We start from the raw sequence: 21,083 nt of genomic DNA on the forward strand, positions 1-21,083 counted from the left end.
AATTAAATTATAAATGAGAAAAATTATACAAACGGGAATTTGAGCAAATTCTGCCAGGTGTTCTGATTAACAAAATATAACTTTCATTTGATGAATGCCTTAGGAATAAACAATTTGTTGTATTCAAATTCCAAAGTAAATCAAAAGATACTGGAAAAGCTAGTAAAAGTGTTTTTAAAATTCATGGCTTTGTCTGCTTTTCTTTACTATTGCACCTTACTAATTTTACCTGTCCAGTGTTACTTGATAGACTCTCTTAACTTTCCAGGATATAAAGATTTAGCTCCAGGTATATTGCTGTCTTTTTCTTTTGGTATTTTAAGATGGCAATTTCTGTGAAGTGCTAGGCCCATGTTATTTTGCTTGGGGCCTTAAACAAGAAAATTCTCCCAGATTTGTAATAATTTGTAACAATTCTATAGTTCCTTGAGAATGTTGTTTCTCTTGTTTAGAAGTGAATTGAATCTTATTATAAACAGACAGGAAAGCAACAAGTTAAAACTGCACTTTACAGTTGTAAATTGACACTTTTACCTTCTTCTTGAAAGCGTTACTGAGTGTAAAACAGTATAGCACAGGTTTCATTTTCATAATTTCAAAATAGGGCTTGATATGAAGGACTCCAGGAGAAATTTTTTAGTCATTTCATGTAATCTTGGTCTCTTGTAAAGCCAAGGGTAAGATACTCAGAAGTTTTTTCATAAGCACCAGAGGAAGGTGCTCTCACTCTAGACAGGATAACGAAGCAGTCCGTGGAAAAGGGTATAAAATCTTTGGGTACATTGAAATCCTTCACATTAGTAGCATCTTGTGAGTACCAGGAATCCAAGGACTTGTGCCCCTGTGTAATGCAATGGTTAAAACAAGTGACCTAATAAAACTGTAACCTAGAAAATAATTGGAGTTATTTCTTTAACATTTGCACATTGTGAAATTCTGTGTTGTCTTCTCACCAGCTAAACTAAAGTTTCCTTCCTTTTTGTAGCTGATGTTGCTGGTCAAAATATATTCTGGGTTATTTCCTCCAAAGCAGCAGCTCTTTGTCTTGTAGTTTGTATGCAGCCAATTAATGCTGTAGCGAACTGTTTGCATTGGCATAGACCCAGCTAACTGGAAAGGCTTAGGTGTGTAGGGTTATCTATCTATCTATCTATGTGTATATACTTGTGTGTATCATGTCCAGTCTAATTGATGCACACTTTGTGCAGTAGTGCAAAATGTTTTGCAGAAGATTCCACTGCAGTAGGAGCTTGGTTTTGTGCACACAGCACAGTATCCAGCTCTGTCCCCATTAGTTATGACTCTGGTACATACTACTTTGTGTCTTAAAATAATTCTCTATTTAAAATAAGACAAAAGGTGTGTATTTTTTCATATTGGATAAGCTGGGAACACAGATCAACTACTGAGATAATCTTATGACAAAGACAATTTGTACTAAATTTTAAATAAATGCCCCGATGTATTCATCTGGGGAGATAACGTCAATAGAGGTTTAATTTTTAGGCTGAAGGGACCCATCTGGAATACTCATTTAGTTATGCTATAATGTCTGTTCAAGTCAGATATTCTTATTTCCATCTTATCTGTTGTCATTTGAACCTTTTCACTATTAACCATTTTTTTAGGTTTTAAGCTTCATGCTGCTCTTAAATATTGGTTTGTTCTGAAAATATTGTCTAGAGATAAGAATTCTGTAATAGACTTATGCTTTTATATTCCTCTCTCTGTTAGTAATATGGTACTTAAACCGACTTATATTGCTGTTTTAGGGATATCAGAGACCAAGTCACTACATTGCAACCCAAGGTACGAATCTGCCAGCATTAATCAAACCGAACAAGTGTTCTCTGTAGTGTGAAGCAGTGTTTTGGTAAAATGGAAGTAAGATGAAAATAAAGCACATCCAATATTGTGAGGTGTCATCTTGTGGTATGGTAAATTAACATAGCATATTCAGGTGGATTGTGAATAAATGCTAAAATTGCACTAATTTATCATGTTAATTAGCTATTGAACAAATCCGCCAGTGATAAATTCAGCTGATAAAGTCAGAGACTACTACTATGATTTCCAATTATGAAGATGAATAGAGAAAAGAAGCATGCAGACAGGGAAGAGAACAGTTTCAGCCTGCCTTGAGGCATTCTTCTTTCCATATTACAGTGTATTATTTTACCGTCTAGGATTTAGTCCAGGACACAGACAGTGAAGATAGATAGTCATGATAAATTAAGCACTATCTCAGAAAATCTGGGTGAAGTAAGGCCAGAGAAAGACAAAGCCTCTTTGTAGGAAGAAGTGAGGGAAATCTTTATCATATAACATCCTGCTAATAAAAAGAGGAGTTAAAGGAAAAAAATTGAATTTATGGAAATTATTAATTTTGTATTTCTGATAAAATTCCTAAGAATGAGGAAAAACAAATAGGTAAGTCTAAGATTGCACTGAAATATCAGAGGCTATGAATTAAAGTGAAAATAATTAGATTTAGACCTGTCATTATTTGAACTTTGAGTATAATCAGATAGCTGGCTGGAAATATCCTGTTATTTGTGCCCTCAGCTGACTGTAGCTGCACACAAGAAAGACTAACTAAAAGCTTATTTTAAAGTAAGATGCTCAAATTTCTGTCCACATTTTTGTTAATGTGGAACTAAAAGTAAGAGCACAGACAGTAAGTGCTGCCTAAACAGGTCTGTGACAGTTAAATCTATATTTGTAAATCTCTGCACATAATACTGTGTTAAAGGACACAAAAAATATTGCTGTTTATGTATGCAGCCCCTTCGATCTGGCATATGAAGGAATATGATTGAGTCTTCAGATGTCTTATATACAGCAATGTTTATACTACTGCTGGACTGTGGTCAGGAAGCTGTTTCTGAGATGATTCATAGAATCATAGAATAGTTAGGGTTGGAAAGGACCTTAAGATCATCTAGTTCCAACCCCCCTGCCATGGGCAGGGACACCTCACACTAAACCATCTCACCCAAGGCCTCGTCCAACCTGGTCTTGAACACTGCCAGGGATGGAGCATTCGCAACCTCCCTGGGCGACCTATTCCAGTGATTGTAACAGGGTAAAAGCCTTTGTCACTCAACCGGCTGTGTCTTGTCTGTGCAGCAGAGCAGGAGGCAAAGCTTAAAAAAGTGCTCCTTATTTGCTTCACAGAAAAGCAGTTAAGTTAGTTTAAATACCCTTCAGTGGGAAGTTTATGGCTCAGCACCTACTCATGATTGCCACTTTGCCAAGAGCTTGATGGTGAATGCACTCAATCTGTAGCACACATCCTCCTGACCAGTGCCTCACTCTGTTGTGAGCATCTCCTCAGTGAATGTCTAAAGAAACTCACACTCAACACATTATATTCAACAAGTGTAAAACAAAGCTAGAAATGCAACTTAGAGGTAGCGATATGTTGCTGCATCCTTGCAGTTTTTAAGCTGCTTGCAACTTCTGGTGTTTTGCTATGTGGAACACTGCTATTAATTTCTTTCAAGTGGTAATTCAGAAGATTCAGCTTTGGTTATAAATAATAATATAGTCTGGAAACTGGTGTGATGGTATGATGATGTGGTTTCCTGAAGTTTTCATCTTTGAGCAAGGGTGTTCATGTGTATCCATCTGAAAAGCACTGAATTTTATTTTTAGTGTTTACTTTGATCGCAATTTTTTTTTTTTTTCAGAGTATTACCTGGATTTTTTTGTCTTACAGGTCCAGTTCATGAGACTGTGTATGACTTTTGGAGAATGATATGGCAGGAGCAATCAGCTTGTGTTGTGATGGTCACAAATTTAGTGGAAGTTGGGAGAGTAAGTTTTTGTTTTGTTTTAATGCTACAAGCCTAAAGAAAAGCCTGCTGACAAGACACACCGTCAGCAGAATGTAGAAGAGTCATGTGAAGGACAACCCTGCATCCTGAGACGACGGGAAGGGGCCCAGACATTGTTGCAGTTATGGTGTTGTGTAAAACCAAAGCCAGTTTCTAAAGAAGGTGCTTTCATGAGTGGTGAAAAATCCAAAAATCATATTTCAGCAAAATAGATTTGTGTATTGTCACTCAGATGAGCAGAGTAAGTGGACAGTGAGCAAATGTGCTTCTGTATCAGTGGCTAGAAATCAGCAAATTATTTACAGTTTAGCAGTAACACATCCCTCAGGGATTAATATAAAGTACCTGGGATTATGTGCAACAGTTTGATTACTGATATGAAATGCATCCCAGTTTAAGATAAGTGGAAATGTATTCCATAGCTCAGCACTAAAAAAGATATAAATGCTCATTTAGAAATTAATTTGACATCTAAGTACTGCTGTGTAAAGCAGGGGAAACTCCTTGTAGCAAGTGCTTAACTTGACAGAAAAGCCATTAGCCGTGACAAGCCACATGAGTGCATGGTCATTTGGGAAATAAATGCAGTGTAATGCTGTACACGCAGTAACATATCCTCAAGCTTTTATTTTTCCTTTGGTGTAAAATATGCTCCCATTTTGTATTTAGGTCAAGTGTTACAAGTACTGGCCTGATGACACAGAAGTTTATGGGGACTTCAAAGTGACTTGTGTGGAGATGGAGCCCCTTGCAGAGTATGTCGTCAGGACTTTCACTCTGGGAAGGGTAAGTGCATTCTGGAAGGGCTTGACAAAATACTGTTTCCTAGTAGCAGGGAATATGAAGGAGGGTATGCTTGTGCATGTGCCTGTACAGTATCAAATCCCTCTGTCTGGTTAGCAGATCTACAGTGGAGGCAGCCCTACCGTGGATGTAATGCACTGCATCAGCACTATCCAAACACGCATGGCACTGTGGAGTTTCAGATTTCCCCAGAAACGTTGACTGCTACCCTCCCCTCTCTGACAGTCACCTTTTCTTTGTAGCCACACTTCTGAGCTGATCTCTAGTACTGGGTTATGAGTCATACCTGTCACTCATCTCCATTCACTCTGCTCTGAATGCTGCTGAGTCTATCTCAATTTAATCAACAAACAAACCCTGTTAATGCAGTGTATGTGATACAGTTGTGGTCTTTGGGTAAATCATTGTACTTGCTATGGTCTTACTTAACAAAACTTCCAAAAATCAATGTGAATTGCATCTAAGTAAGTCCATAAGAAAAAAATCTAATGAGGCAAAACTATCATACTTAATGGCAAAAGTAAAAACTAAGAACTTAAAAAATAAAAAAAACCTTAATGATATTTTTAAGCTTTGTATGGTCTTTGCTTTAAATAAGTGGCAAAACAAAACAGCATGTAGATTCTGTCAGTGTGTGTTATCAGTATTTGAGTCAGGCAACATTTGGTCTGTGAAATATTTTGAATTTCATAATTTATTTTTTTTTTTCCCTTTTACAGAGGGGCTATAATGAAATCCGTGAAGTTAAACAGTTTCATTTCACTGGCTGGCCAGATCATGGAGTTCCTTACAATGCCACAGGCCTGCTTTCCTTTATACGGAGAGTCAAATTATCCAACCCTCCTAGTGCAGGGCCTATTGTTGTCCATTGCAGGTGTGTACAGAAGAGGTAGATTTTTTTCCACAGCTGTGTATATGATTATTTATGGTAGTCTCTTGTGAAGCATCCATCATTTTGAAGTGTTTTGTTTTTGTTGGTCCCTTTTCAAGTTGCCTAGTTCACCCTGCAGTAGGATTTGGCTGTCTACAGCAATGTTTGGAAATAAACAGATTCTAGAGATTAAGAGATTTTCTTTATTCTTCAGGTTATAATATTAGGCACCCTACAACAGTTTTGTGGCAGCATTCAAGAATTTCAGATGCTTTGATAGCTTGGTGTTGCACATAATGTCTGAACAGATTATTAAGTTAAATTGAAGTAAACAAGTAGGTGAAGGAAGATGGAATGAGGTTAATGGCAGCAGGTACAGAATGGATTTTTTCTGTGCAAATTTTGCAAGGTTTGTGTTGTTGGGACAAACAAGAAATTCTGTTTTTCTTTGACAAATAGAATTTTCTTTAGCACTGTCAAATGTTTAATTACAATCTCTAGATAAAGTTACACAGCCTTTAAAGATTTCAAAAATTCACTGTGCAAAACCTGTCAGTAACTTTATATAAAACCAAAATAAATCGAGATTCTTCTGGATACTATTAAATGTGTAAAATTAAAATGTAGACTTGAGTTTCTTATTCTAATATATCACTTAAAAATCATCCTTATCCTTACTAAATGAAAACAGGATCTGTGATATTTTGAAGGGTGTGAATTTAATCATCCTCCAGATTTTTGTTTAAATAACTTTTCTTTTTTACATTAAGTATTGATCTGGGTGATAAAAGGAGGAAACAATCTTTTCTTAGTGGATCAAATCTGATGGAAATAGGTTGTTTGGGGCACATCAAAAGATTTAAAGAGTGTTATGAAAGGAAGGAGAGAAGATAAAAATTAGATAGTGGTTTGATGAAAGAACTGAATGACTTAATAAAAATGCTCTCAGTGATGGGTTTATAAAGTTTGTGGGTGCTTTCCTGGGGCTATTCCTAACAGTATTTACTGATTCTTTTTAGTGCTGGTGCTGGACGGACAGGTTGTTATATTGTGATTGATATCATGTTAGACATGGCAGAAAGAGAAGGTGTTGTGGATATCTACAACTGTGTCAAAGCCTTGCGGTCTCGTCGCATCAACATGGTACAGACAGAGGTACAGTAGTTTACCTTCAAAGCACCTGATGCTTTCTGAAATGCATCAAATTTCACTGATACTCTGAAAAGAGAAAGTAGTGGCCCTGTCGAGGGGTTTTCTTCGCTGGGGAGCGTTGCTTAATACAAACAGCACCCAGAATCAGGATGATGCCAGCTCCTTGAGTCTCCACACCAAGAAGTGCCTACCTAACTTTGTGACAAAAAGAAAGCAAGGAGGATTTTTTTAGGGAGGACCCTACAGTAGGCCTGTCTGTTACCTCTCTCTAGCTCTGGTATCAGCAAGTCCAAGAACCCAGAGTTGGAATTTCAGCACATTGCTACTAGTTTTAGACTCTCTTCAATCACTTTGTCCATAATTTGACTTACCTGTGAAACTTTATGTCCACTTCAGTTTCCCTTTTCACCTCTGTTTTTATTTGCTATCTGTTTTTATTAATAAACCACATTGCCAAACATTTTTCTTTGTCAATCACCATTATCTGATATTTCAGATAATCACCATTACATGTTCTACTTGCTATCTGTTTCTACTAATAAACCTCATTGCAAGCCTTTTTCCTTTCCTACGCTTTCTGTCATGCCTTCGGCAACTCCGCAGTAAAACCACTGCCTTAGTGATGAAGCTATAAAAGCTCCCATTCTGCCACCTGCATATCACTGACCCTCCACAGAAACATAGGTTATTAATTAAGACAAGAGGTTTGCCACTTCTGTCCTCCATATGGTCATCTACCTGAGGAGTTATTTCATCTGTGACCACGTGGAAATCTCTGCAGCTGGCAGCCAGGCATATCAAAGTAATTTGCTGCAGTTTTTATTCAATGCTGCAGTCTGTGGCAACTGAACAAGTAAATGTTCCTGATCAACTACTACTGCTCTAGGGTCATTAAACTTTGGGAAGTGCATGGAGTGGAGTGTTTCAGTGTGACCGCTTTAACCATCCCAGTTTAATCTGCTCTTGTATGTGAATTAACACCTCTACTTCTATTTCTTTCTCTTTGTTTTGCCTCTTACTTCTTGTTTTCTCTCAGAGGTTCATACTTACACAGCAAAATAAACCTGTAATTGCAGCAAGTTCTTGCGATGGTTATCTATACAACAGTGAGAGCAGTAGGTCCATAGGTCCATAGCTATGTGGGTAAAACAGCTGAAGCTGTAAGGCCAGAATATGGCCATGGTCCCTAGACAAGTACTCTTGTTATAGGCACATATTTACGTTTGTGCTGTTAATAACCTATTGGTGTCCACAACAGTTAGATGAAGCTGGTGCAGTTCTAGCAATGTGCTATATAGACATGATTTACACCTAGTACTCTCAAAGTGAATAAATATAATAGGCATTGTGTAAAAATTGACAGGAGATCTGATTGAAACAGTAATGCAGTTGTCCAGGACTCAGGATATCTGAAGACAAGTCAGGAAAAAAAGGTGGCAAAATGCTGTTTCTGTTGGAACATGCTTGAATTTATTACTGGCCTGTAGCTGGCTGTCAGACAATTGGTGTACTAGATTGCACACGAGTAGGAGAAAGCAGCATGCCAAATAATTGCTAATCACACTGCTAATGCCTGAAGCAATTTACACTTTCTGCTAGTACGATAAGACTGAAAGCTATTTAAAAAAAAATAAATAAAATAAGAAAGCCAACATGTCACTGGCAGATATGCAGAATCCCACAAGCATCGCAAGAAAACTGAAAATCTCAAGTTAAATATATTGCTATGCCTGTTCTGTTAAGTTTTACTGAATTTAAATTGGTAATGCAAACATCCTTGTTAACTGCATCCCAATTAGGACAAGATTGTGTTTATACTGAAGAATTATTTAATTATTAATTGGTGGACACTGTGTTGAACGAGTGTGTGGGACATCTGTTTATCCTAAAAGAAGGAAATATCTGTTGTTTTTAAATGGCTATAATTTTTGTTTCCTTGCCTAATTTGGTAGGAGCAGTACATCTTTATTCATGATGCCATTCTAGAAGCTTGCCTGTGTGGAGAAACTGCCATTCCTGTCTGTGAATTCAAAGCTGCTTATTTTGATATGATTAGAATAGACTCTCAGACAAACTCTTCGCATCTCAAAGATGAGTTTCAGGTATTCACAGTTCCTACTAACTCTTCATGTGACAACAGTTTTTTGCCTCTAGATGCATTTATTTTAAGGGAGAGGGGTTTTATATAATGTTTATATCATTTGGTCTCTTACTTTTAGTCCACAAAATAAAGTGCCGATGTTTATGTGCTTTTCAAAGTTGTTTAAATATGGACTATTCTCCTTTGAATAAAATTGCAGTAAGTATCAGTCTGGAATAAAGAGCACTGATTAGGAGCCACAGAGAGTCTTGGCTTACATTTGCACAGCTAAGGCATCGCTCTTTAGGGCTCCAAAGAATCCTCTTTGTTCTGTTCCTCTCAGAGGGGATGGTGTCATGCAGAATCAGTTCAATGGTATGCAGATTGCCTTTTACACCTGCAGCTTAACCCCTGCTTTAAAAGCCCCAACACATCCAAAAACCAGATAGGAACTCTTATTTGCTAATGTTTTCTTGCTGATGCCTCACTTTTTCTGATATTGCAATATTTTAAATTGAAACTTGGGGACCCTCGAGTCCATTGTGTTAGTTCAGCATGGTAAAGTGAGCATCCTCTCTTCCTTAGACCCTGAATTCTGTGACCCCTCGCCTGCAAGCGGAGGACTGCAGCATAGCCTGCTTGCCAAGGAACCACGACAAGAATCGCTTCATGGATATGCTGCCACCTGACAGATGTCTGCCTTTCTTAATTACTATTGATGGGGAGAGCAGTAACTACATCAATGCTGCTCTTATGGACGTAAGAGACTATCTTCTTTGTCTGTGTAGTGTGCCATGAAAGGCTATGTAATATGAGAGAGAGCACTTACTGGTTTAAGAAAGGGTAATTCTTTCTTACTGTAGTGCCCACTAAAACCTAATGAAGAAGGATGGGGAGAATGGGTAAGAAACACCACCAGTTTGTGTCGCTTGTTCAGAAGGTTTGTTAGTCTTTTGCATCCTTGTGGGACCTACAGGAAATCTCCCTTTTTCAACAGCATTATATAAAGTTCTAGTCCCCAGCCATCCAAATCTCAACAGGATCTTAGAAATCTGCTGTTTGTTGGGAAGTAAATATTACCTACCCAAGCAGGAGGTTACTACTGCTATTTTATCAAAAAGGCTATGTTTATTGAGGCAGGATAGAGAGGGGAAGAAAATGTTTCCTTGGCATGTTTGGCGATAGAGTTGGGATTATTGTTGTTCATATTTTGAGTTGCAGCTCTTTAAAGCTGAAGTTTGAGTGACAAAATTAGTGTTAGGGGGGAAGGTGAATTAATAGTAAAAGTGGAGGTGAACCTGCTTTTAGGTGACTGATCGATAAAGCAGTTCATTGCATGTGCTGTCGGATGCCTGCCTGTGCCTGGTATTAGCTTTTCCAAAGTTAGGCCGCTAAAGCCACCTTAACAGTGTATACTTCACTGGCCTGATTTCCAGGATCATCTCCTCTTCCCCAGAAATGAAGCGCTGTCACAAACTGCAGTGTCAAGAAGAGATGATGAAATAAAATGACAAACAGCAGCAGAAATCATCAGGACTGAATGGTGTATTCATCCTGGAGTTCTGCCTGAGCGAGTTCAGGAAACATTTGAACTGCTAGAAAAATGCAGTGCCTGATCTCACAATTAGCTACTGTGCCAGAAAAATAGAGGAGTAGCATGTGTGAGACCAATCTATTAGGGAGTCACTGGGGCTGAATGAATGAATTAAAGCAGTGGGCAGAATTTTGGTATCAACCAAAACTGTTTACAATTGCGGTTAAAATTACATTAAGCACCTGGATAAAATTGATGTGCTATGGACCAGCCAGTGCAGGTGCAGAGAGGAGTGTGGTTTGAGGAGAAGACAGCTCAGGCTGAATGGCTGGGTGGTAGGAGGACCGTGAACATGTAACAGTGTGTGGCAGGCAGGAACAGGAACCTAGCAATGCTATATGCAATCAGAGACAAGTAAGGAAAGACAGAAATCGTAGTAACAAAAGGAGAAAAGCAGCAGGGGAAAAAAGTAATATATTACAATGCAGGCATACAAGGCTGTAAGTACAGGGTTAAAACTTTGGGCAATGAATGCTTTTTCTTGCCATTCCTCTTCTGTTTGTTTCTTTAAACCTGATTTATTCAGAGAGAGGGACCCCTCTGCTAGGCAAAGAAAGGGGACTTTCAATAGCAAAACTGAAATAGAAGCTTTTCCCTTTCCACAATGTTCTTGTCCCTGTGTTCCCACAAGAAGGTGTCTGCTTCCCATTGTGACAGCAGATCTCCTGCCTATTCTTTTTGAAAACCGGATCATCTCAGTGCATTTTCTCATTTTGAGAAAGACCAGAAATGATAGGGAATAGGGATAGGAAACCATCAGCTAGTACATGTTTTATTTCTTAAAAATACAAGGGAAGAATCAATATTGGTTGTTCTCTTTGCTCCCCAGGCAGATCTAGGGAGTAAGACACAGATGCTACTATACCAGTATGCTTCCTGCACTAGGAAAGTTTAGCAAACAGAGAGAAAAAAATTGTCAGGCTCCTTTTTCTGTTGTCAAAAAAGTATTGATGCTAAAGACACACTTGTGAGGTGGGCGGATGCCAACCTTATGAACTTTAACCGTGAGAAGTGCAAGGTCGTACACCTCGGTTGGAGCAATCCCAGGCACACCTACAGGTTGAGCAGAGAAGAGATTCAGAGCAGCCCTGCGGAGAAGGACTTGGGGGTGTTGGTCGATGAGAAACTGAACATGAGCCAGCAGTGTGCTCTCAGAGCCCAGAAAGCCAACTGTATGCTGCGCTGCATCAAAAGGAGCGTGACCAACAGGTTGAAGGAGGTGATTCTGCCCCTCTAATCTGCTCTTGTGAGACCTCACTTGGAGTATTGTGTGCAGTTCTGGTGTCCTCAACATAAAAAGGACATGGAACTGTTGGAACAAGTCCAGAGAAGGGCCACGAGGATGATCAGGGGACTGGAGCACCTCCCGTATGAAGACAGGATGAGGAAGTTGGGGCTGTTCATCCTGGAGAAGAGAAGGCTGCGTGGAGACCTCATAGCAGCCTTCCAGTATCTGAAGGGGGCCTATAGGGATGCTGGGGAGGGACTCTTCATTCAGGACTGTAGTGATAGAACAAGGGGTAACTGGTTAAACCTTAAACAGGGGAAGTTTAGATTGGATAAAAGGAGGAAGTTCTTTTCTGTGGGGGTCGTGAGGCACTGGAATGGGTTGCCCAAGGAAGTTGTGAATGCTCTGTCCCTGGTGGTGTTCAAGGCCATGTTGGACAGAGCCTTGGGTAACCTGGTTTAGTGTTAGGTGTCCCTGCCCTTGGCAGGGGGGTTGGAACTAGATGATCTTAAGGTCCTTTCCAACCCCAACTCTTCTGTGATTCGAAGAAATTACTTTGTTATCCTTACAATTTAGAGCAAATAGAAGAGTGAAAAGAATTGTAGTTATTTTCTTCTGGGCCTCATGCTACGCTCTTTTAGGAAGTCTCAGTACTTTGTACATGAAGATCTCTCACATCAATTTTCAAACAAGCAAGTTTACATATGGTTTAGTTGCATTGTCAGGTCTTTCTCCTAGGTTAATTTAGTCTATTCAATTCAATCAAAAAACAGCCAAACTGCTTTTGATACTAGCATGGGTGCTAAACACAGGGATCTCTGCATCGCGTACAGCAGTCCCAGCACTTCATCTTCAAACCAGTGACTTAGGGTCCCATCTGCCTACAAGAATATTCACCATCTTATTCTGTTTCTGATTAACCTGCTGGTGCTTCCTTGCCAGTTCATCTATGTATTCCTTTACTGCAAAACTCTTCCGTGCCTAGTTGAAAATTGCCTGCAAAAAACTGTTCTCTACTCTTCTGCTTGCTGCTCGTAATATGTGTGCTCCAGGGAATTAGCCCTTCTGCTCAGCTATTGCAAGGCTGGAAATCCTTATTTGCAGTTGTGCATAATGCAACATACAGAGAATAAAATCTGCTGTCGTGAAAGGAAATAGTATTTTGCTGTTTACCTTATGTTTTCTGATGCAAATGGGCCCCAGTAATCATGAAGGTTAGACTTTGTGGCTGTGGTGCCAAAACAGAATTTGGGATTGAGCTTAGTACCCGGTTTAGTCACAGACCTCATGTGTAACCTGCTGTGAATGGGGTGACCTGAGACCTCTGTGCCCATCTCTGTAACAGGGAGAAGGTTTCCTGCTCAGTTTCCTAGTCACAGTGCCTGGAGCAGAGTTGCCTGAGCCCCAGCTCAGCAGAGCCCTGAAGAACATCTTCAGTGCCCGTGCATATATGAACAAAAAAGAAGGCAGACCTAAACAGAGTAACCTCTTTCTTCTTACTGGATACAGTAATGTATTTTTAACAGCTTTGGTGAAGGCTGGTGTAATTGATGTTGCATCTTTGTTCTATTTATATGTTTTTTTTTGTTCCAGTGTTAGAGTAGAAGTAATTAAGTACTTCCTCTACCAGTGCTAATAAAATTGTTTGCCTTTACAGAGCTACAGGCAGCCAGCAGCTTTTATTGTCACACAACATCCTCTACCAAACACTGTGAAAGATTTCTGGAGATTAGTGTATGACTACGGCTGTACGTCTCTCGTGATGTTAAATGAAGTCGACTTAGCACAGGTTAGTTTGGGACTCAAGTTTTCCATGTACCATTGCATGCTTTAATCACTCTGGATCCACTACATGATCAAAATGCAGAGCAGTGCAGTGACTTTACAGTTATTCTTTGCTCTAAGGCAACTAATTAACACTAGTTGCTCAGTAAAGGTTAGATGAGATGTCTGCAGTGGAATAAGGCAGCGCTCAAGTTGTAACTTACCTTTTAATTATGCCTGGCACAGGGCTGCCCACAGTACTGGCCCGAGGAAGGGATACTGCGGTACGGTCCCATCCAAGTGGAATGCATGTCATGTTCAATGGACTGTGACGTCATAAGCCGAATTTTCAGGATATGCAATCTAACAAGAGTAAGCATTATCATACCAATATATAATGGAAAAAAATATATTTTTTAGCTCTGTCTAGGCTGTTGTGGTTTTTAATTTTGAATATAGTAAAATACTCATGTTCTTGAAGCCCAAGCTCATTACCCCAAAGAGTCAGTCAAACATCTTAGATATCAAAAGTATTAGTATCTAAGAAATAGAACTATCCCTGTAATGAACATGTAGTGACAGGCATACGCAGCTTCTGTAAGAGGTTTTCCATGCAGAATCAGGGACGGGAGGGCTGAGGCTGGTTATGCAACCAGTACCTTCTCAGCCTCAGATGTGAGAACCACATCATAAAAGGAGGATTGTGGCACGCTGCGAAGCGGGGTGTGAAAAAACTCTGAAAGCTCCTGCCTCTCAGGGGTTCTGCACCACTGTGCCTTGACCTACACCTATCATCTCTTTCTCAACTTTACTCACAGTGCCAGTCCTAGATTCTTGTAGCTCTTTCACACTTTGCACCATCTTGGTTTTTTTGCTGTCAGTGTTTCACACTATCGCAGTATCTTCTCAAACCTTGTTTGCTACACAGCATCATCTCCTTTAGCTCACCATGATAAATCACTTATGTTGCCTACACAAAAAGAATTACAGATGCTTGTGCCACCTTTTTATGCATAGTTAACCAGCAATCCCTATTTTACTTACCAAAACTACTTTGAATCATCCCGTATTGAAGTTACCCACCACCAATTGCTACCTGGAGTATACATTTAACTTTTATTAGTGTTGAAGAATAGCTATGGAGAAAACTGATGTGTATAAAAAGCACAGGGTTTTTTTTTCTTTTGGTCAAATTTTCATTTTTCAAGGTACAGAGATCAGTTTTTGTGTGGCCAATGTTTTAGCCAAAATTATTTTGCTTATATTCAGAGCTAAGAAAAACGGTTTTGGCTCTTCATACCTTGTTTGGAAATTACAGGAAACTACAGTGTAGGCACACTGGCAAATATTACTCCACAGCTTTTTTTTTTTTTTTGTAATATTTTGAGACTTCCTCTTTGGGTTTTTTTTTTTTTGGTTTGGGTGGGTTTTTTTGGGGGGGGGGGAGAGGGTAGTGCCAATTTTTATTTTCAGTTTTTCCATTTCTTCTTTTTACCATGTTTTGATTTTCTACTCCTCTACTTCTCTTTGTCTTACATGCCTTTTCACCTCCATGTCTTCCTTCTGAATATCTCTCTGCTCTGTTCTTCTTTTCTAAAATCCATATTCCTATTCCTCTTTGTCTTCTTCAGCTCCAAGCAACTGAATAGACTATTTATTGTTCCAATTATTGAGGCCTTCTTGTGACAGCGTAATTCTATTCAAAGCTCCCCCTGTGTAGCATCTAGCACATGGAAGGCTCAGAGACTGGCAGCAATCAGAGACTGGAAGCTCAGAGACTGGCAGACTATCATAGTCTGGCAAAAAAAGGGAAGATTTCAAGGAAAAGAGTCATATTTGTTCACCAATATTACTTGTTGTTTATTTAGAATGGGGTCAGTTCATGCATAAGAACCAAAAGGTATATCTGTTAATTTTTGTAGGTCTAGGAATTTAACAGTGATGTTTTTAATTGACTATTGATGTTAAGGATAAAACCCCTTGACACTTAGAATCTAGGGAATGTTTTCCATTTAGAATAAGGATAGATTATAATAGCAATTGATAAACTGTGATGTTGCTTTCAGTCTAGTTTCTTTTTTTCCTTTTTTGACATCTTGCTTGAGCTCAAGTGATACAAATTAATAGAGACCCTACCGTGCAATTTACATACATGTTGGAATCTGTCTTTAATTGTTGTGATTTAAGTCAGTAAAGCGCTCGCTCACTCACACACACATATATATGCACACAATAGTATAAACGCTTAGGTTTCATGTCAGGTTTATATTTTGTTTTTTTAAACCAAGATGTCAAGATGCCATATTGACCTAAAGCTCTTTGGTTTCCCTTCAGCCACAAGAGGGCTATCTGATGGTGCAGCAATTCCAGTATTTGGGGTGGGCTTCTCACAGAGATGTGCCAGCTTCCAAGAGATCATTCTTAAAGTTAATTCTCCAGGTTGAAAAATGGCAAGAGGAATGTGAAGAAGGGGAAGGCCGGACCATCATTCATTGCCTGTGAGTAACTGGGACAAAGTCAAATTGCTCTTCAAATAAATGCTTCTAAATTAGCTCAAGTGGTGTTGTTATGGTTACATTCTTTTGCACATGCCCTTGTTTCTTTTATTAAAAAAAAAAAAAAGAAAGGTGCTACTGTAGGCTGGCTTTTGGTCAACTTTCAGGGTTTAAGCTACCATGGGAATGAGTATTTTGGACATAATGCTGCAATGATACTGTGTATTGTCTCCTTCTGTACATGCTGGAATGTTTTCCATGTACAAAATGTGTACAGATCAGTTTCTTCTGTACAGTTTCAGTAAGGAAGTCGTTTATTCTAAGTGCCAAATAGTTATTTTGTGTGTATCTCTTGCATATTGTGTATTGATTTTTTTCTGGAAGGCATACTATATTTTGAGGGTTTTAGTCTGAAAACTATGGATGTACAAAATCAGAGAAAGGTTTTATAGCACAGTATATGATCCTAAAACTACTGCTGGGAAATGACTGCTGGCTGTTTATCTGAGTCTGATACTTAAATGGCAGCTGGTTTGGGAGTTTTGAAAAGGTGGCATCTCTTTTCTCCCTAAGCAGAGAATGACCAATATCTCTCCTACCTTACTTAAATAGAGAGCTTAAAACTTAGAATTCTCCTTCCTTTGTTGAAAAGGCTCAGAATTAACTTGTGTCCCCTTTCTGCCCACCTCTCCTAATTATCTGCAGAACCTTTTGTCTAATTTAAACTTAACAAGAAGAAATACCTACCTTAATTTCTTGAAATTCCGATTAAAATAGTTCAGAAGTATCCCCAAAGGTCAAGAAGATATCAAATCAGTGATGCCTTTGCATTACCCTGGCTAGATAATCCTCATACCATATGATAATTTAAATGAGATTTAAGTGGAAAATGTACTTGCCATTGAACTTGGGTTTTGATTTCTAATGTCGATGCAAATTTGGCTATAGCATAGCTGGGCAGCATGGTGGGCTGTAAGGGCAGAATTAAACTAAAGTAATTGAGAGGAAGGTCAGAGGCAGCAAAAGTTTCAGACCAAACCCACTGGAGCTGCAAGGAGATTGCTATAGCCCAGTCTCCCTGTGGGACTCACAAGTCGCTCATGCTTACAGAGCAAAAGAACAGAAGTGCATTTTGGATGCTCTCTTGCACCATAGTGACATTTAACCACCTCTTTTCCTTGTATACAGAAACGGTGGTGGCCGGAGCGGGATGTTCTGTGCCATCGGCATTGTGGTTGAGATGGTAAAAAGGCAGAATGTGGTGGACGTTTTCCATGCCGTGAAGACTTTACGGAATAGTAAGCCCAACATGGTAGAAACTCCGGTAAGCACCAGCCCATCAGGGTTACTGCAAACAGCTGGGAGCCAGAGGCTCTCTTGTTGTGTGAGCTGTGTTCTCAGTCCTGCACCCACAAAACCCAAGCAAACCTGTTTGTACCACAACAAGAAAGCGACATTTATTGAGTGTACACAAGAGAGTATCATGAGAGGCCAGGCTAAGCATTTTACTCCTTTTGTAATGGTACCATGCTTTTCACTGAAAACATTCTGAGTTAACAGAATGCACGTTAATCTCCCAAAATAACCTAATCTATTTGAAGAGAACTTGCAGTGGGTTGTGTTCACACAAAGCATCTTGAAATTTCACACAGCGCGGCATTTCTTCTTGGTACAAATGAGCTGTAAAGTCTAGATTAGTAGTTAGAGATATTAATATTTTGCTTTTTAATAACAACTGCTGCTTTGGAAGCTGTATTGAATAATGATAATGTTTGTTAGTCAGATCTGTAGTAGTTAAAATGATACCTCAGAACTTTAAAATCAAAGAGTTGGATCTAGTATGTTGCAAATGAATATATAGAATCATAGAATCATTTAGGTTGGAAAAGACTGTTAAGATTATTGAGTCCAATAGTTAACCTAAAAAATAAACAGTATAAACAGTAAACTAATATAAACAGTATAAGCCTGAATTAGCAAAACCACAAGATTAAATATTTATGTGCACTGCCAGAACTCAAAATAACCTTCACTCTTCTGGTCAGTCTTTATGCATATAGTATGAATGCATATCTACCCAAGTGATCAATCCTTCAGTCACAAAAACTGAACTTTTTGGAAACTCCTTAAAAAATTTCTTCCAAATGGATTTTTTTCCTTCCTGCAGTTGTATGTGAAAGCAGGTTAGTGTTTGGGAGATTCTGCCATTTGCCTCTCACACTGCTAGCAGCCAGTGTCATTTTTCAGCCATATGGCTGCCTACAGCATAAAAATCAGGGATGCCAATTGAAATTAAAAACATTTTGCAGTTTATGCATAGTGAAATTTGCTTCTGACCTTGTGAACTTGCATATTGAGGAAAATGGCGGTAGCTGCGTCTTCCCATATTGCCCTTTTTTCCAGGTGTTATTGTTTGCTTAGTAGTTTCTGTGGCATGATTTGCTTAATTATTGTGCATTGCTTCCAACCCTTGCCACCACCACCAAATTAAGAAGATGGTTAAAATGTGAAGAGATAGAGCATCCTGTAGCAGCAGTGACATTGGTCTAGGTATTGCCAGGTTTGCCGCAAATGCCTTGCAGTGTGCTGTACCATAGACGTCTGAGACACAACATAGTGAATTGCTGCCTGAATTTGAGTTCACTGCTGTGAGGAAAACAGGTCAGATCAATGGAAAATTACTTGTGTCACTGTAAACGGAGGCCAGGGTAGATTGTGTGTGTTTCTTATAAATGGTCTGTAAACTTGTATTTCTTTTCAAAATAGTCCTGAATTGCACTGTAGCTTTAGTCTGCAGTTACTGAATTTCCATAGTTATGTGTTTCTGTAGTGTGGGTTTTTACCCAGTACTCTTGAAGAGCGGCAGCTGTTGAGTTGTTAGTTAGAAAACAAACCAGGAAAGCCAATATATAACACTATCATGTGCCCTACATTCAGCAACATGATCAGATAACAAAAACGAGCAGAACAATAAAGCCTTTAAGATATCCTCACCACTTCCTGCAAATGCATCGTGCTAGCTTCCTTTGCAAGCAAAAATAAATCGCAAAAGCAGATTTGCTTTGTTAGGTCACAAGGACAATAGAGATTTTATTAATTTCCCTTGGTTTCAATTCTTCAGGCCCTCTCTTCTTGCCTTGTTCCTCCCCCTCCCCCAGTGTCAGCTCTGAACAGCGGCTTTGTTAAGGAGAAATACTAACCACAATGAAATTCTGAGCTTTAACTTCTCTTTTGAACGTGTATCTGACATCGTCATGACTGTATGAACAGGGTGTGGGCCCCAAACAGCTCTGTATCACAGCTCAGTATTCCCCAGCCATTTGCTGGTTGTGTAAGCAGCAGGCACTAGTTAACTGCTCAGTATCAGCTAACTTAGGTATAACTGATATGTCAGAGTCAAGGTGCTTTTACTGCAAGAATGCTCTGACTGACAGGAGAACTTTTCATGTTTGATAAACTAGTTCAGAAGCTTTAAAAATCAGAGAAGCAAATCACTGCATTTCATGGTCAGGTTTTTTCCAGCTCGTTGGTTAGGGTGAGAATTTAAGTTGGAGCTGGTAATATACTTCACTTGTGTAGCCGGGGAAAAAAAAACCAGCACGCATGTCAGGCTTCAAGTTAAAATTGCATAGTAGTTAGCAAAGACTATTGTTGGTAGACATTCCTGCTAAAACTTTAGAATTTTAATTTCTTTTTTTTGTTGTTCTCTTTCCACTTAAAGGAGCAGTATCGCTTCTGCTACGATGTTGCACTGGAGTACCTGGAATCGTCATAGTCAGAATGGATGTGACAAAGTTCACCAAATACATGAATCTCATTAAGCTGTTTTGACAACAGTTCTTGATCCTGTGAAGAAAGATTTGGGGGCAAGGGGGGAGGGATTTTAAATTTTAAATGCAAAGTATTTTTCTTATGAAGTTGTGTATCTTAATAAAAGAACTCAATCTGTTTCTATGCTTGTATACAGTATCAACATTTAGTGCCACATAAATACTATTTAATGAAAACCAGAGTCAGAAGAGATTTGCCCAAATTAGGACTTTCAGTGTTTGTATATGCAGCCGTCTCTCAATTACAGTAGAGCGAACATCTGTTGCATGTATCAATATTTCCTATATAGTATTAATTTTTCTTTTTTTTTTCTTTTGATACAATGTTAAAGTACAATAAGTGCAAATTGATAGTAAGGTTCATTCTTTATACGTTTCAAGTGTTGCATATATATTATATATAGTAAAAAAAAAACTGGCTTATTTTGTTTTAATGTGCAATGATGGCTGGATCACATAAAGATCTTTATAAAGAAACTTAAACATAAGCCAAAGACTCAAGTGTAAATATGTCTATATGGAGAAAGCACATGTATTTATTGTTTACTTGCATTCCTTTTTTGATGGCTGGAAAAAGAAGAATCATTTTTCTTGAAGAAAGCTTTTTTTGCTGAAATCAAGTGTAAACAATTTTTGTAGTTTATTTTTTGTATGTTTTAGTGTAAGTAGAAGACATACTTTTTATGCATAGACAAAGAAATATTGGTATAGTGGTTTTGTTGTGTACATGCTTGTGATCCGAATCCATGTAAACAACTCGGTTATAGAAGGTCTTTAATTACAGGACCAAAATCAAAACATTTTCCTGAAAATGTATAGTTTTTCACAGTTGCATTAGTGAAGTACTGATCAGAAAACTACGTAAGGAAGGGCACACATCAAAATGGACTCGCCTGTGACTTGCACAATATTGGAGGAAATTTTTAAGCACCATTAGAACTGTAAATGAACCAATTGTTTAAAAAAAATATTGAAGCAGAGGTCAGCAGGAGAACTGCAAGACAGATAGATGGCTCTACATATGCCCTTCAGGGTAAGAAAGTATTTGTTCAGCAAATTGTAAAATTCAGCAATGTTTAATTTGATGTTTACAAATGTGTAAGCTTTGCTTCCAAGAAAGCAAAATTTGAATAAACCAATGCCAGATTCTGATTATAGTGGTTGTATACAAAAATATGACTGTGCTTTCACCTAGCTTGTATCCATTTGTTCACAAGGTTTCCTATATTTTACCAGCTAAGATCATTCCAGTCTCTTGTTGTCTTTTTTAGAACTGACAGTAAAATAATATGGTGCTTTGAAATATTCTGTAAAGTTAGAGTGAATTAAACTTTTATTTAAAGATTATTTTATTTCCTATTTTGATACCCTCTCACTTACTGTCTTTGTTAAGGAATCATTCTTGTCTTGGAAGACCGATATATTT

General features: G+C 38.6%; 1 protein-coding gene across 10 annotated transcripts in view; it reads left to right on the top strand.

The window, feature by feature from the left end:
• Positions 1-20,814, top strand: part of PTPRK (protein tyrosine phosphatase receptor type K) — a 400,993-nt gene extending 380,179 nt beyond the window's left edge. For all 10 annotated transcript variants that reach the window (XM_057408964.1, XM_057408983.1, XM_057408974.1 and 7 more), the window contains 12 exons: positions 1,773-1,809; positions 3,722-3,819; positions 4,509-4,625; positions 5,363-5,517; positions 6,534-6,669; positions 8,619-8,768; positions 9,332-9,505; positions 13,226-13,357; positions 13,579-13,704; positions 15,667-15,830; positions 17,016-17,151; positions 19,549-20,814. In XM_057408964.1, coding sequence (XP_057264947.1) covers positions 1,773-1,809; positions 3,722-3,819; positions 4,509-4,625; positions 5,363-5,517; positions 6,534-6,669; positions 8,619-8,768; positions 9,332-9,505; positions 13,226-13,357; positions 13,579-13,704; positions 15,667-15,830; positions 17,016-17,151; positions 19,549-19,602 — 1,479 coding nt within the window. In that variant the 3' untranslated portion in view covers positions 19,603-20,814. The remainder of the gene's footprint in view (positions 1-1,772; positions 1,810-3,721; positions 3,820-4,508; positions 4,626-5,362; positions 5,518-6,533; positions 6,670-8,618; positions 8,769-9,331; positions 9,506-13,225; positions 13,358-13,578; positions 13,705-15,666; positions 15,831-17,015; positions 17,152-19,548) is intronic.
• The last annotated feature ends 269 nt before the right edge of the window (positions 20,815-21,083 follow it).

The sequence above is a fragment of the Pezoporus wallicus genome, unplaced genomic scaffold (genome assembly GCF_028554395.1).
Source record: "Pezoporus wallicus isolate ANWC-B61680 ecotype Strahan unplaced genomic scaffold, APGP_CSIRO_Pwel_v1 contig_3817, whole genome shotgun sequence".
NCBI lineage: Eukaryota > Metazoa > Chordata > Aves > Psittaciformes > Psittacidae > Pezoporus > Pezoporus wallicus.